This window comes from Ranitomeya variabilis, chromosome 2 (assembly GCF_051348905.1).
Source record: "Ranitomeya variabilis isolate aRanVar5 chromosome 2, aRanVar5.hap1, whole genome shotgun sequence".
NCBI lineage: Eukaryota > Metazoa > Chordata > Amphibia > Anura > Dendrobatidae > Ranitomeya > Ranitomeya variabilis.
In genome coordinates, this window is record NC_135233.1 from 1000223264 (window position 1) to 1000241044 (window position 17781).

Sequence of the window (17781 nt, forward strand, 5' to 3'; positions counted from 1 at the left end):
CAGCACACGGATGATAAGGGAGAAAAGAATCGCCCCACTCTCATGGATGACAATGGGACCAATTTTTTTTATAAACTAGTAGAAGTGAACCCTTAGGTTATGTTCACATGTTCAGTATTTTACAGCCAAAATTAGGAGTGGGTGATAAATACAGAAGTGGTGATGTGTTTCTATTATACTTTTCCTCTGATTGTTTGACTCCTGATTTTGGCTTACAAATCCGGATGTAAAATACTGACCAAATACTGAACGTGTGAACGTGGCCTTAAAGTGATTGTTGCTGTAGCCAAAGGATCAGGCCACGTCGCAGGTTAGAAAACAACCTTAAGCTTCATTTAAGTAATCATCTTCCTGGGGAGATTCACATGCGGCACATGCCACAAACATTCAATAAAATGTAACAAACTTTTATTTCATTAAATTAAAACACAATGATTGAGGTTCTCAGACTTTTCACTGGTGAAATGGTGATGACAGAGGCTGAACAATGCTATTTTTCAATTCAATAAAGGTTATCAGTTGTGCAGAAAATCACATGATATTAAAGGGCTGCTCCTAGTAACATTTACAACCACATGACAGGTGCAGGCCTATGTATATACATATAGAGTCATACTGTTTGTAATAGAACCCACAAACACACACCTGATGCAAATGTATCAGCTATACATCTAATGAAAAGTATATCGGAGCAGGTAATTACCCAAAGCAAAGTCCAACACCACACTCTCTCACTACCCCAACGCGCATTTCGCATAACTCGCTTTCTCAGGAGACATGACGCTGTGCCGACGTCACATAGGTGAAGGACACCAGTACGTAAAAATTGGACAGCACTTGCATGGTCCGAGTGTTGTGCAATTTTTTTCTCGCACCCATAGGCTTGCATTGTTGAGTCTCGGTGACAATCGCAGCATGCTGCGATTTTACATGCACACTTAATAAGCCCTTGAAAATAAACACTGATGTGAGCTGCTCCATATATTAACACTCGTCCGAGTGCTATGCAGTGTTTTCTCGCATAGCACTCGCCCGTATTTTACGGTAGTTTGACACCGGCCTCGGGTAAATTCCTGTGATATTTATTAGGTGTGTTTTTGAGGCTACATACTTTGGCCGCTTAAAAAAATGCAGTTCATTATTGGTCCTTCAAAGTGAATGGGATTTCTCTAAATCTTATATCCACTTTGATATTTTATTTCTTTACACTGCAGGAAATGACATGTGGTGCCATTTTGAAATATGCAACATGTCAATTTCTCTTGCCGTAAATATACATGTTATTTGCAGATTTTCATCATAAACTTAAATGTGATGAAGAATATCCGCACATAAAAGAAGCATTGATGCATTTTCCACAACGGAAAAAACTACAAACTAATGTAATCTGCGTATGACTTTATCAATGAAGTTTTACCAAAGCGAAGTAACAGGAAGTATCGAAAACAGAGCTGCAAAATTGAAAACATGACAAACCAAAAGGAGACAAAAACCTCAGATGGAAAACTGTGGTAAAAACGCATAAAAAAGGATTAAAAAAATGCAATGAAGAAAAACATACGTAACCTAATTTATCTAATTGGTGCAGAAATGCTGTCGAAAATTTTGTGACCGGGGTGCTTGCAGGGTGCCCTTCACTGCTCATTTCTAGAAGAGATCACTAGTATTCAAGACCAGAATTCCGTTGGTGTCCAAACATATGAGAGGGCATATGTACTGGATCTAGCTACTTTGCCTAGTATATTGACTCAACAGGGACTTGTTAGGCCAGGGGCAGATATATTATTGGTACAACATGGGCCCAAGAGGAAATAGGGCCCTCTTCTACCTTCAAATCAGCAAGCAGCTTCTGTCACAGACACAAATAGGGGCCCATATACTATTCTTATATAGGCGCCCTCTTCCATACGTGTCCATCACTGTGCTATGCAACTGTCTGACAGTGTTATACAGGCACCTTGCGGCAATGGTTTCTGGGGACTGCACAGTATGGTTACCTGTGCACTTAATGCTTTCATTATTTGGGCACTTTATGGTGCGATATGATGAGGAAGGGGAGATATAATTCACTGCACTGGCCACTATCCAATATGGGGTTGGTCCAGGGGTGTAACTACAAAGGGTGCAGGGGTTGCAGTTGCACCCGAGCCCTGGAGCCTAAGGGCCCCATAAGATCAGAACTATTAAAGATCCGTAACAGTTGGGGACCTGTTGGAGATTTTGTACTGGGACCCCCTCCCTACAAGTTACATCATTTCATTGGTCCTGTTTAGGGATGAGCAGACGTGTGGATGTTCGGGTTCGACCAAACCTTTAGGCCGGGGTCCAACTAGTGAATTACATTCAGTGAGAGAGCATCGGATGCAATATGCTAATGACACATGGCTCCAGCGCTGCTGCAAGCGGGAGCCGTGTGTCAGTGCTCTGTGCTCCGATCCTCTCACATCCGAGAATTGGAGCACAGCTGCGGAGGAGACGGAGAAATTCATTTCTCCATCTCCTCTCCAGCCGGCGGTGGCAGAAATCACACTGCACTTGAGTGACATCCAAGTGCAGTGCGATGTTTCACACGCACCCAAAGACTTACATGGGTGCGTGCAATCCGAATTCAGCATGCAATTGCAATTTTTTTTCCTGTCCGATCCCAATCCGAGCAAATCAGGAAAAAGAAACACAAATGAGAACTGAACAATAGGATTAAATTGGTACCAGAACTTTGGTATTGTAAATTTGTCATAATAAAGGCTAGGGGTCGAGCTCTCTCTCGGGTCTGCTCATCTCTAGTCCTGGTAAATTTCTATTCTAGTATGACTCTGTTTGGAACTAATGGGACGAAGATGTGAGTCAGACTTTACATCTAGTGGCTGAAGATTAGTTTCTTACTATATTCTCTATCACAATTCAAGTACTAAGGACCGAGGGGAATAATTGGTAAATTTCATCTCATCCATGGATGAGAATATATATTAATCCCTTTATAACACACGTCTTAAACATATTGCTCAGCCGCGGCTCCTGAGATCAGCACTTGTGGGACCAGACAGTAGCTGAGCATGTATTGGAAAATTAGAGCTTTTCCAGTGCTCTGTTATTTCAGCTCTATTTACAGTATGTAGCCACTAAGAACCTCTATGAGTGGCACTTAAAAGCTGATATTTTCACTAACCACGCTAGTCATTCTCAGTTCAAGGAAAGTAAGTATATGAGATTATAAAAGAAATTACAGTGGTGAGACCTGGTCATATGAAATCTCTACAAATGACATCTAACGACTATGTTCAGGGCTATGTTCTTTAATAATTACAACTTAACGTAGTCACCTAATTTAAAGAGGTTGTGCAGAATTAGAAAAAATGGTCTGCTTTAAAAATAAAATAAAATTGTGCCTGTCTAGTCCTTGGTCTATGTCTGGTATTTCAGCTCATCTCGGTTCACCTGAATAAGGCTATGTTCACAGAAAAATGTTTATCAGATTTTTTTTCTAGCGAATCTGCTCCAAAATTCTCAAATGTTTGGAAAACTCTTCTTTGGGCAAATGCGCAAGAGTTTGATGAGGAGGTTTTGGAGCAAAAACTGAAAGGAAACATTCCCAAATTCTCCTCCAAGACTCAAAACTCCTCAATAACTTGGACGTTTTTCTCAGTTTCAGCTGTGAAAACTCAACAAGAAGGCCGTTTACACATGTCCTTATTCATTTCTACGGGAAATCAACTTATATCCAAGAGGTTTTTTCTTCCTGAAGAGATTATGAACAAGACCTGTTGAGAAAGTGAATGCCACTTATCTGAAGTAAATCCTGAAAATAGACACTGACAAATCAAAAGTCTGCAAAAAAAACAAAACAAAACACATCAGGAAAAACTCGTCCAAAACTCTTTAAAACCTCTTCAAGAATCATTTCAGGGCCTGTGTACACAAAACATCATTTAAACTCAGGCGATCCCGATGAGTTTTTCACAAAGAAGACTTCTGGAAACTATGGAGTTTTTTCCTGAAGCATCTTTTGTGTGTTGTTTTTTCATTTGTGTCTTGAGTGGGTTTTTTGGACTTTTTTTTTAGGTGGAATATTTTGGGAGGCTTTTCCGTTGGTTTTAGTGTCATTTTCTAATCATGTTTTTTACTTCATTGAATGTAGAAACCGCTGACATTTTTTTAAAAAAAGAAAAACAATTGCAAGACGCTCCAAAAAATATTCTGTTCGTCTTCCAGGTTTCTTTTGAGCTTTCCCATTGACTTGTGCATTCTTCTGCCATTTTCAGCCCTATAGATGCTCTATACTTTACAACACGTCACTTCTTTTAACTGCTTGGCATTTTCAGAAACCTGAACATATCTATAACAAGTCGTCTTTACATAGAAATCCATATGTTCATGCTTTTAAAAGTTTTTTGTTATAGGTTTTTCTGGCAGTTTACATTTCAGAACCCGTCTGAAAAGGACGTTATGTGGCCATAGCCAGGAGTGGAAAAAACTCCTACAAAAAAGGAGAGTTTCCTGAGGATGTCTTTTTCCGGTGGGTATTCTCAGTAACCCATCTGAAAAAGTGCTCAATGGATGTAAAAAAAAAAGATGTACATTCCAATGAAAAAGCAACCTGCTGATCATATGTTCAGTCTTTTAGGGTATGTGCACACGTTCCTTATTATTCGTGGATTTTTCTCATTTTTTGCGCGTTTTTCTGTGTTATTCCGTGGCAAAAACGCATACATTATGCATCCCATCATTTCAAATGCATTCTGCAATTTTTGTGCACATGTTACGGATTTTTCCGCAAAAAAAACGCATGCGGAAAAATACGCAGCATGTTCATTATTTTGCGGATTTTTTGCAGATTTCCCACTATGTTATTGAATTGGGAAGCTCCGGAAAAAAATGCAAAAAATCCGCGCAAAAAACGCGACAAAACCGCAAGAAAACCGCGTGCAGATTTTATGAGGAAAATCTCCGGTTTTGCTCCGGAAATTTCCGCATAAAATCCTGACGTGTGCACATAGCCTTAAGCTTCTTTCAACTGGTTCAGGTTTGTAAATACATCAAGTGGTTAAACCAACTGACTGGTCCTTTTCTCAGCTTCTGCTTGGAAGCCACTCGCTATTTCATACATACAAGTAAAAAAACATATGCCAGCGACAAACCTGCTGCAAAAGACGTCTGCAAAGAATACCAAAAACTTGAGAAACTAAGCGGGTACATCGGTGTCTAAAAATGTCATATGCACATACCTAAAGTCTTGGATTGATCCATCTCAAAAGACTTTGTTTGAGCATAGCCTAAAAGCCGCCATGGCTGTTGGCTGAACGATGCTTTGGCTGACTGTTTGGCCGGCAGCCATCTAAGACAGCGATCGCCATACACAGGAGAACTCGATCAGCCGGGCATTCCTGTCTTCTATATGAGACCTGTCTCCAGACATATTTGGTTTATCTCCGGGAGACAATATCATTGGCAGTCCAAACTCAGACATGACGCATTAATATTTTCCCTGACAATAAATTATCCGGGCCTCCCTTACATATGAGACTGTTGGCTAAACCCGCCAATATCCATAATAATAATAATCTTTATATAGCACTAACATATTCCGCAGCGCTTTACAGTCTGCACGCATTATCATCACTGTCCCCGATGGGGCTCACAATCTAAATTCCCTATCAGTATGTCTTTGGAATGTGGGAGGAAACCAGAGAACCCGGATGAAACCCACACAAACACGGGGAGAACATACTGTACAAACTCTTTGCAGATGTTGTCCTGGGTGGGATTAGAACCCAGGACTCCAGCACTGCAAGGTTACAGTGCTAACCACTGCACCATGTGTTTGTCTGGCAGCTGCAATGAGAGACACAGGCCATGGACGTGTGGTCTTGTTGTTAAATAGCAGATGTACAAATGTAAAAAGCTGCCTACTATTCTCAAATGTGTGCGTTTTAGATTCCTACTCTTTGCTGTTTACACATCTTGTTTTTAGAATACAAAGCAGACCATTTTTCTGGAGCAGCCCTTCCTAATCTAATCCCCTAGGTTTTGCATTGCTGAAATAACTTTATTTATTTTATTTTTTTTACAAGAAAACCAGAAAAGACAGTGGCTAAAGATTTGGAGGAAAATCCAGATGGTGAGTTACTGTATGCACAAAACAATTGCAAACCAGTGTGCCCACCGGAAGCCTCATTAAATTCATGGGGGCCTGGAATTTATTATTTAGATCACATTGTCACATTATAATATTGAGAGATTCATATTTAGTGCTCAGTTAAATATGATTAGAATGATTGTAACCTCTTAATGACTGGGTGGTTTTCCTTTTCTTCCCCATTTCTAATTTTCCTCCCTGACTTTTTCTTCCTAGACTATTACCTGTTTTTTTTATTTCAGTATAGCCAGGTTAGGACTGTTTTTTGTCTTCAGAAAAGTTGTAGTTTTGAATGACAACATTCATTTTACCATACAATGTGTAATGGAAAACAGGAAAGAAAATTACAAGTACAGTGGGAAAAAAATTCAATTTTCTTTTTTCGTTTTTATGGAATTCATTGTGCGTTAAAAATGACCCTGACAATGTTATTCTTCCGAACAGTAAAATTATGATGACACCAAACTTGTAAAGATTGTTTTCTTTTTGAGGTGAAAAAATATTCTGAAATTTCTCCCCAAAAAATGCTTTGATCCAGCATTTTCTGAGGCCTGTAACATTTTCATTTTTACGTTGGTGGAAGGACTTGTTTTTGTGTTGTCAGTTGACATTTTTATTGGCACCATTTTGGGGTAGATGAGATTTCATTGCATTTTTTGGGAAAGGTGAAAAACAGGAATTCTGGTGTTTTTGATTTTCTTTTTTGCCTGACGGAATTTATTGTAAAAGTTAAATAATTTTATATTTTGATAAATGAGACTTTTACAAATATGGCAATTCCAAATATGTTTTTTCTATATTTCTTTATTTTTAACCTCTTTCTGACCTCGGACGGGATAGTACGTCCGAGGTCAGATCCCCTGCTTTGATGTGGGTTCCGGTGGTGAGCCAGCATCAAAGCCGCGACATGTCATGTTTTGAACAGCTGACATGTGCGCGCAACAGCGGCGAGTTGAATCGCGATCCACCCGCCGCTATTAACTAGTTAAATGCTGACAGCGGCATTTAACTGCCACGCGGCTGGAAATGAGCGCATCGCTGACCCCATCACATGATCGGGGGTCAGCGATGCGTCAGGATAGTAACCATAGAGGTCCTTGAGACCTCTATGGTTACTGATGCCGGCTTGCTGTGAGTGCCACCCTGTGGTCGGCGCTCATAGCAAGCCTGCAATTAAGCTACATAGGAGCGATCTGATGATCGCTGCTATGTAGCAGAGCTGATCAGGCTATGCCTGCTTCTAGCCTCCCATGGAGGCTATTGAAGCATGGCAAAAGTAAAAAAAAAAAAAAAAAAAGTAGAAAAAAAAATGAAATAAATAAAAAAAAATATAAAAGTTTAAAGTTAGTTTCCCCCATTCAAAATAAAACAATAAAAATAAAATACAAAATACACATATTTGGTATCGCCACGTTCAGAATCGCCCGATCTATCAATAAAAAAAAGGATTAACCTGATTGCTAAACGGCGTAGCGAGAAAAAAATTAGAAACGCAAAAATTATGGTTTTTTGGTCGCTGCGACGTTGCGTTAAAATGCAATAACGGGCGATCAAAAGAACGTATCTGCATCAAAACTATCACTAAAAATGCCAGCTCGGCACGCAAAAAAAAATTAGACCTCTCCCGACCCCAGATCACAAAAAATGGAGACGCTAGGGTATCGGAAAATGGCGCAATTTTTTTTTTTTTTAGCAAAGTTTGGAATTTTTTTTCATCACTTAGATAAAAAATAACCTACACATGTTTGGTGTCTATGACCTTGTAATGACTTGTAGAATCATAATGGCAGGTCAGTTTTAGCATTTAGTGAACCTAGCAAAAAAGCCAAACAAAAAACGCTCATGGGATTGCACTTTTTTTTGCAATTTCACAGCACTTGGATTTTTTTCCCCTAGTACACACCATGGTAAAACCCATGATGTTGTTCAAAAGTACAACTTTTTCCCGCAAAAATAAGCCCTCACATGGCCATATTGACAGAAAAATAAAAAAGTTATGGCTCTGGGAAGGAGGGGAGTGAAAAACGAACACGGAAAAATGGAAAATCCCAAGGTCATGAAGGGGTTAAACTGTGTATGTATATGTGTATATATAAATATAGAAATATACAAATACACAGTTAAAAAAGAAATAAATAAAAAACATATATGTGTATATGTATATGTACAGTTTAAAAATAAATAAATTATAAAAACCATATTTGGCATCGCCACAATTGTAAAAGTCTGATCTATCAATATATAAAATTATTTAGCCCTTGCAATAAACCCCGCAAGGCAAAAAAAGAAAAATTAAAAACACCTGAATTCCTGTGTTTTACTTTTTTTTTTTTTAAAGTCCCCTTAGGGGAACTTGCAATAGCTTGTGCCATATACTTCAATATCACCATCACCATATTGCAGTATATAGATAACATGATAGTCTCCTAGTGCCAAGATGGGGGCTTTCACACCTAAGAATAACAGTGATTTTATTTTTTTTTTCCTTCATAAATCAATAATACACATGAAAGTAAAAATGTATCTTTTAAAAAAAAGACTGCTTTCTCCTTCTGAACTGATCTTTCATTTTCCAAATTCTCATTTCATAGGTAAATTTTTACATTACTGGGATAGGAGTGGTCTAATTCCACATGTACACACAGGATACCTTTTTAACCTCTTAGTGACAGAGCCAATTTTGTACTTAATTACAAAGCCAAGTTTTACAATTCTGACCACTGTCACTTTATGAGGTTATAGCTCTGGAACACTGTAACGGATCCTGGTGATTTTGAGACTGTTTTCTCGTGACATATTGTACTTCATGTTATTTGTAAAATGTATTCGATATAAGTTGTATTTATTTATGAAAAAAACCTGAAATTTGGCAAAATTTTTGAAAATTTAGCAATTTTCAAACTCATAAGTTTTGTGCCCTTTAATCAGAAAGTCATATCGCACAAAATAGTTAATAAATAACATTACCCACATGTCATCAACACAATTTTGGAAACATTTTTTTTTATTAGGACGTTATAAGGGTTAAAAGTTGACCAGCGATTTCTTATTTTTACAACAAAATTTACAAAACCATTTTTTTAGAGATCACCTCACTTTTGAAGTCAGTTTGGGGGGTCAATAAAATAAAAAATACCCAAAAGTGACCCAATTCTAAAAACTGCACCCCTCAAGGTGTGGAAAACCACATTCAAGAAGTTTATTAACCCTTCAGGTGCTTCACAAGAACTAAAGCAATGTGGAAGGAAAAAATGAACATTTTACTTTTTTCACAAACAATTTACTTTGGAACAAACTTTTGTATTTTCACAAGAGTATCAGGAGAAAATGGACAACAAAATTTGTTGTGCAATTTATCTTGAGTACGCCAATATGTGGGGAAAGCCACTGTTTGGGCGCATGGCAGTGCTCAGAATGGATGGAGAACCGTTTGACTTTTTGAACGCAAAATTGGCTGGAATCAATGGTGGCCGCCATGTCTCGTTTGGAGACCCCCTGATGTACCTAAACAGTGGAAACCCCCCAATTCTAACTCCACCCTTAACATAGCCCTAACCGCAACCCTAACCCCAACACACCCCTAACGACAACCCTAACCCCAACACCACCATAACCCAACACCACAACCCTAACCCCAACACAACCCTAACCATAGCCTAACCCTATCCCAACCCTAACCCTAGCTCTAACCCTAGTCCCAACTCTAACACTAGCCTAACCCTAATTCTAGCTCTAACCCCAACCCTAGCTCTAACCCCATCCCTAACCTTAGCCCCAACCCTAATCTTAGCCCCAACCCTAGCCCAACCCTAACCCTAGCTCTAACGCTAGCTCCAACCCTAACCCTAGCCCCAACCCTAACCCTAACACAGTAATTAAAATGAACCAATAGGAGAAATCTCCTATTGTTGCCGGTTGCCAGCTGACAGATCTCAGCAGGCGCACTGCGCATGTACCCATTTTCTTCCCGGAAGAAAATGCCGTGGGCCGGGGGACATCACCGGGGGATGCAGGAGGTGCCGGAGGTACTGGAGGAGCTTGGGGAACACCATTTCTCTCTCCTCTGATGTGCTAGATCATATCAGATGAGAGAGAAATAAATAGGAAATCAGACTTTTTTTTGTTTGCAGTCACTGTTATTTCATGAATAACGGTGATCGCAACACTGGGGATGGTAAAAACCGACCCGAATCATGTTCTCCAGGTTCTGGGCTACCCCCAAAGAATTTCCGACTCTGGGGGGCTCTATAAGCTTATTTCTCAGGGCCGTTAAAAGGCATATCGGCAGTTGTTAAGGGGCTAAAATATATCAATAATCTACCAATCAATCAATAATGTGTATCAGCAAGGTAAACATGTAGGTATATTAGATTTAAAGTTGTTAATGGGTTAAGAATAGTTACTTGAAAGCAATTACCCTTTAGGCTACATGTCCACGATTAACTTTTCGTGAATTTTTGATGTTGCAGACTTTTGTGCATCATTTCTGCATCCATTAAGTAAAATAAGTTACCTGCATTTTTTTTTTTTTTTTAAAAGCAATGTAAAAAAAATCACCAAAAACTCATCATGGTAACATAGCCTAAAGGTACCTTCACACGAAACGACTTTGTAACGATAGCGCTAGCGATCCGTGACGTTGCAGCGTCCTCGCTAGCGATATCGTTTAGTTTGACACGCAGCAGCGATCAGGATCCTGCTGTGATGTCACTGGTCGCTGAATAAAGTCCAGAACTTTATTTGGTCGTCCGATCGCCGTGTATCGTTGTGTTTGAAAGCAAAAGCAACGATACCAGCGATGTTTTACACTGGTAACCAGGGTAAACATCGGGTTACCAAGCGCAGGGCCGCGCTTAGTAACCCGATGTTTACCCTGGTTACCAGCGTAAAAGTAAAAAAAACAAACAGTACATACTCACCTGCGCGTCCCCCAGCGTCTGCTTCCTGACACTTACTGAGCGCCGGCCCTAAAGTGAAAGTGAAAGCACAGCGGTGACTTCACCGCTGTGCTGTTAGGGCCGGAGCTCAGTCAGTGTCAGGAAGCAGACGCTGGGGGACGCGCAGGTGAGCATGTACTGTTTGTTTTTTTTACTTTTACGCTGGTAACCAGGGTAAACATCAGGTTACTAAGCGCGGCCCTGCGCTTAGTAACCCGATGTTTACCCTGGTTACCCGGGGACCTCGGCATCATTGGTCGCTGGAGAGCGGTCTGTGTGACAGCTCCCCAGCGATCAAACAGCGACGCTGCAGCGATCGGCATCGTTGTCGCTATCGCTGCAGCGTCGCTTCGTGTGAAGGTACCTTTAGGCAGTGTGCACATGTTGAGTATTTAGTGAGTTTTTTTTACATCAATATTTGTAAGCTAAAACCAGGAGTGGAACAATCAGAGGAAAAGTATAATAGAAACACGTCACCACTTCTGTATTTATCACCCACTCCTGGTTTTGGCTTATAAATACTCAGGTTTGGGCCTTAGATGTCAATGAACATCTCCCTACTAAGGCCACGTGCACACATTGAGTATTTGTAAACCAAAACCAGAAGTGGTGACGTGTTTCTATTATACTTTTCCTCTGATTGTTCCACTCCTGATTTTGGCTTAGGCTGCCGTCACACTAGCAGTATTTGGTCAGTATTTTACCTCAGTATGTGTAAGCCAAAACCAGGAGTGGAAAAATAAGAGGAAAAGTATAACAGAAACATATGCACCACTTCTGCATTTATCACCCACTCCTGGTTTTGGCTTACAAATACTGAGGTAAAATACTGACCAAATACTGCTAGTGTGACGGCAGGCTTACAAATACTGAGGTAAAAAGCTGACCAAATACTGAATTTGTGCACGTGGCCTAATGCTTCCTGTCAGCAATGTAGTAGCTGAAAGGCTATGTTCACATGCAGTGTTTTTTTACTGCATTTTTATACAAGTTTAAAGCTGACTTTTACAGTACCAGCTAAAGCTATGAAATTTCAGAAACCTCATGCACACATTTATTTTTTTTTTCTGACTGAATTTGAGAACTTCTGCTTTTTAAAAAAATCTGAAGCATGTCAATTTTTTCAGCGTCTAAGGCCGGGATCACACATACGCGAGATACGGCCGAGTCTCGCAGGTGAAAACCAAGCTCTGGCACCAGCACTTGGGAGCGGAGCGTGCAGCTCCATGTATTGCTGTGCGGCTGCATGCTCCGCTCCTCCGGAGTTCTGGCGCCAGAGCTGGGTTTTCACCTGCGAGACTCGGCCGTATCTCGCGTATGTGTGATCCCGGCCTTACACCCATGGTAAGCAATGAGAAAGTGCAAAAATGGCTCCATTCAGCTGTTAAAAATAGACATTCTTCCTTCTCAAGCATAATACCTTCTCATCTAGCATAATGCCAATTATACTAAACCTGGAGCTGGCACTAATTGCATTTCTTTTCAGAATGTACCTCTGGGTTATCGGTCGGTACCATCAGCTGTCAGCATGAAGTCTCTGTCTTAAACATTGACCTGGATTCAGACTGCGCTGATTATGAGCTGCGCATTACTTTGCAGTGGATCGCCGCTTCAGAGCTAGGAATTCCGACAGTCTACTTCCGAAAATCTCAGGAAAGCAGGATTCAAAAGGTACGGTCAGATCGCTGCCTCTTCTTTTATCACAAGGGATGGACAGACCAGCAACAAGTGAGAAAATAGCTGAAAATATTGTTTGTCTGGAAGAATCCAGAAAGCAAACAGCTATGAATTTACTTTTAAAATTAGATTTTAGATGTGATGTACTGGGCTGTAAATCCTGGAGGTCAGACATTTTTATAAAAAAAAATATTGTATACTTGGGTAGGAAGAAAATAAATTTATAAGCTATGTGCACCATTTCAACAAATTTTTTGATGGCTTTAATGCATCCTAAAGTGCTTTTCTGTTTTATATCGTACATTGAGACCTCCCATGTTATCTGTGGTCAAAAATAGTTTATTACTCCTACAGCGCCACCACAAGGAAAATTAAGCATTACACAGACACATGCAAATCTTTGGGATGCCTGTGTAAGGCCATATTCACACTTTCTGTATTTGATGAGTTTTTTTTACCTCAGTATTTGCAAGCCAAAACCATGAGTGGGTAAAAAATGCAGACGTGGTGCCATGTTTCTATTATAGGTTTTCCTCTGATTGTTCCACTCCTGGTTTTGGTTTACAAATACTGAGGTTAAAAACTCACCAAAGACTCAAAGTGTGCTTAAGGCCTAATACAGGACAGGACAATTCCTACACAGATCAATAGGCTTTTTGTAACCGCTCTTCACTCTTGCCAAGAAATGAGAATTCTGAACGGGAGTGCCATTCTAAAAATTTTGAATTTACCAATAGCGCATATAAAAATACATTTTATAAACGAGAGAACTTAAATTAATGGAGTTTATTAACTTTGCAAAGCTTCTTAATAACAGAATTAATGATGCTGTTGATTACTTGAGTGCTTAGACTGATAAAAGGATAGATGTGATCGAATTTGCAAAGATTGAATTTTGCAGGGAAATTTGATTTGCATGGAAGTTATTCTATGGGAATTGAATGTTTCTTATTATTCTCTGAGGTCCAGAGAATAATAAAAGTAGGATGTGAAAAAAAAAATCAAAGGGGTTGTCCACTACTAGAACAACCTCTTATCATACCTCATGTTTGGCCCCGTTAAAATAAAAACACTTACATTCGACCCGTACTGGCGCCATTCCAGAGATGTCGGCACTTGCGTTTTTGGAGCTCCCATGAGGTTGTAATGTAAAGTGAACCTTGCACCCAATCAGTGATGGTGTCACTGTCCCCGGCTTTTGGACAAATTAAACATCAAGAGGACATCAGAGAGCAGTCATCTCAGCCCTAGCTTCCTGTTGATGTTCAATACATCCAATGGTGGGGAGAGTGACATCGCAACTTCACATGAGCCCTGGGAAGGCAAGTGCTGACACCGCTGGAATGGCTCCAGCACAGGAGGTGAGTATAGGTGTTTTTATTTTAACAATGCCAAACATGAGAAGGGATTGTCCTAGTAGTGGGCAAACTTTTAATGCTCACCTAACTGCTAACCTATCCTGCCATCTATGCAGCCCACTGACCAGGTCCTCAGTGCTGCTTCTTTTTGCCTTCCTCCGTGCATTTTCTTCGACCTGCTTCACCCTGGGCTGCGTCTTCCATTGCGACGAGGTCTCTGACACCCATGCACGTCATGGCGTCACAATGTTATGACGTATGTCGCCTGAGACCCAGTCGGCATCTTGGGGAATGCAGGCTTCACGACATGTGCAGTCATGGCACAGCAAGCCAGGAAATCAGAGGCCTAGTTGCAACAGAAGATGTGACCCAGAGTGAAGCTGATCGTTTACACTTTTTTAAACCTTTTGTCAGCCCTCTGTGTTAATGAGAAAAGTGTCCGCCAATTAAACACTAAATTGCTGAATTTGCACAAAGAGAATTAAATAAAATCCGTGTTCTACAGAATTCAAATTTTTGTAAAGTCCGAGAAAAATTAAATTCCATTCAAATAAATATGCTCACTTCTATAAAAGACACACCCATTAAGTCTACCTGACGGATCGATCTCAAGTATTCTACCATTTTCAACATACCATCATTAGTTGCAAAAGTGCAAATAGCCCAGGTGGTTCAACAGTGCATCGCCAAGAAGTGCTCTACACTACAAGGTGACTATGTATGAGTTTGTATGGAAGTGATATGCAACTGGCCCCATTCTAAGTCATTGCATTTTGTTGGGCTTCTTGGTTATTGCCATGTGATTAGTTCATCACAGTGTAGCAAGCCTTAGACCTCATTCACACGGCAGTTTTTCTCATACAAGTGCTATCACAGACTCCTACCTATGAAAGTTTATGGGTATGTTCACATGTTCGTGATTTTTTGCGGTCTGAGTGGTCCATGCAAAATCGAGGAGATATGCTCTGCCATGATCCGAGTGTCAGATCACAATCAGCAATGCTCCATTTTTCACGGACTGCTAGATGGGAGAAGAGAGAGATTCCTTTTTTATGTTTCTTATTCAAGAAAAAGTGATGAAACTTTGATCAAACTCTGATAGTAAAAATTGACACACTGACCAAACATTGATGAAGCTTCAATTAAAAAACTTTGATGAAACTCAGACCGATAAAGAAAATTGTTGATGTGCGAATGAGGCCTAACTGATACAGTTCAAGAAGGGGGTGCCCACGTGATATAACTAGTATTTACAGATAAGGCTTTCACAAGCTGCCAGTTAGGTGCCTGTGGTGCACCTTCCTAGCTAGCAGCCTTTAATATGTCCAGCACCTTTCAAGCACACCACAAAAATCCCTGACAACCCCTGCTCCCCCAGCACTACGAGGTCGAAGAGCGGCCTACAGAAATAATGAGGTACCGTACTTGTTAATATTTGTGGCAGAACTCACCAACATATGACCTAGCAGAATGGAGACTCATGCAATACAGTTCATGGATGAGATGGGTTTGATAAAGTGCAAGTTGCTTGTTGGCTCATTTGGTGGGCAAAGTCTAATAAGATGTCTAAGGCCACATTCACACACTCAGTATTTGGTCAGTATTTTACATCAGTATTTGTAAGCCAAAACTAGGAGTGGAACAAGGAAAAGTATAATAGAAACATATGCACCACTTCTGTATTTATCACCCACTCCTGGTTTTGGATTACAAATACTGATGTAAAATGCTGACCGAATACTGAATGTGTGCATGTGGCTTTAGTGCCCCATTAAGAAAATGATTTAATAAGAAAATACCTTTTAGAAATGTTTATTTTATATGAAAAGATCTTTTTCGCATCTGATATTGTGAACACCCCAATAATGCACAGATCCAGGTATTCACATATAGAAAATAATGTGTGCTTTCAGCTCACCTCTGAAATGCTTAGTTAAATCCATGGGTAGAAAAATTAAAAAACAGGACATCCTGGCGATGGTAGCAAAAACCAACGCGTTTGAAACTGTCATTTGCATGCGGTTCTTATTCATGGCATCTAATGTGTCTATGCTCTTGATTTGGATGTTTCAATAAAAGTTTTTGATTTTTATTCACACTGAAAATCAAGTGCTGGATTTTCACTAACTTGAATATACAATCTTTTCAACAACTCTTGTTTTTCTATTAAGTTCCTGGAGGTCACACAGCTCGTCCAAGCAAAGTCCTGGAAAGTTGGGGATATATTCAGAGCCCTCATTCTTCATTGCAAGGTGCGGGAGCAAAGGAGAGAGGCTGCACCAAGCTTTTTTGACTGGCTCCTGGAACTGGGATAGGAGCCTTTACAGCGACTTCTAGGACCGTCATGAGGTTCACTACGGTCTGAACCCACCAGCCTATGTTACAACGCAAACAGACTCCATTTTATTTTATACCGGTATTGGAAGGAGAATGACAGATTGTAAATTTAGAATGTAATAGATACAGTTTTTTAGGCATGTCGGCCATGCTTAATATTTTTCTAGTATACATATATAATTATGTATGTATATGTATATATATTGTGTGGAACATGTTTACTGCAGAGTTTAGTTGGACTATGTGAGTATTTTGTAAGGTCTATAGTACATGAACTTTGAACGAGGTATATAGTATATATTGGTACAGTCTCGAAACTGAGTAAGCACACTATTGTGGATGGATGTGGCAAATGTGGCACCTTATGTTATAGCACAAAGCAAAATCATTTCCTCCAATATAAGAACATTGTATTTTCCATTATTGAAAAGGCTGCGTACAAGATCAGATTGATGTGTCCATAAAAACAGGTGTTAGAGTTATCCACACCCTAGAAATGTACCTTCTTAAATCTCTCAGCAAGATTTCACTCTCCAGAATATTTATATGTGCATGTAGCTCTTGCAAAGACAAGTCCGGCAATATCTTTACATGACTAGTCCGTTCCTCAGTTACTGAGGAATCAGTGTTTGAAGAGATATGTAAATGACGCTGAAGAACTATGGTAGATCTGAAATCTTTGTCACTCCACCTCTATTCCCCCACTATTTGACTGACATCCTCTATGCTGTGTGACTACAGCATAATTTTTTATCATCTCATCATAGAAGTGCTTTGTTTTTCAGATGCAAAGCTCCAAATTCTAAGTGTAGACACAGATTTAAACCCTACCTGCGCCATGACGTATATTCAAGTCATATGTCGAGTGCAAGTTGTACGCAGTTGGGCTTCTGAAGACCCTTATCTTTGTTTTCCTAATACACTTATGAGCCCCAACCTCATTGCTTTATCCTGTTCCTCTGTTGTCCTACCTGAATATTTAAGAACAATTGAAAACTGGGTGTTAACATTCCAACCTGTCACAGAGGTGTGTCCTTATACAGTCTGAGGGAAGAGTCAGACGGCCATATAACTTGAAAGAGGATCACAACGCAGTGCTCGGACTGGCCATCGGCTCTTCAGACCCGAGCATGACAGCTGCATAGAAATACATGCTGTCAGGCTTGAGTCAGGAGAGCCGACGGCCAGTCCGAGCACTGCATTGAGATACTTGTCAAGTTATACGGCCTTCTGACTCTACCCTTACGCTGTCCAATCAGCGCGAGCAGCGTCAGAGTAGGCAAGAGCCCAAATAATAAAGCGTAGTTGTCGATTTATTCATACATTTTCAGAAGAAACA

General features: G+C 40.1%; 1 protein-coding gene across 4 annotated transcripts in view; it reads left to right on the forward strand.

The window, feature by feature from the left end:
- The window catches only part of SPHKAP (SPHK1 interactor, AKAP domain containing), a 450379-nt gene extending 432855 nt beyond the window's left edge, over positions 1 to 17524 (forward strand). For all 4 annotated transcript variants that reach the window (XM_077291146.1, XM_077291148.1, XM_077291147.1 and 1 more), the window contains 3 exons: positions 6069 to 6115; positions 12557 to 12741; positions 16277 to 17524. In XM_077291146.1, coding sequence (XP_077147261.1) covers positions 6069 to 6115; positions 12557 to 12741; positions 16277 to 16420 — 376 coding nt within the window. In that variant the 3' untranslated portion in view covers positions 16421 to 17524. The remainder of the gene's footprint in view (positions 1 to 6068; positions 6116 to 12556; positions 12742 to 16276) is intronic.
- The last annotated feature ends 257 nt before the right edge of the window (positions 17525 to 17781 follow it).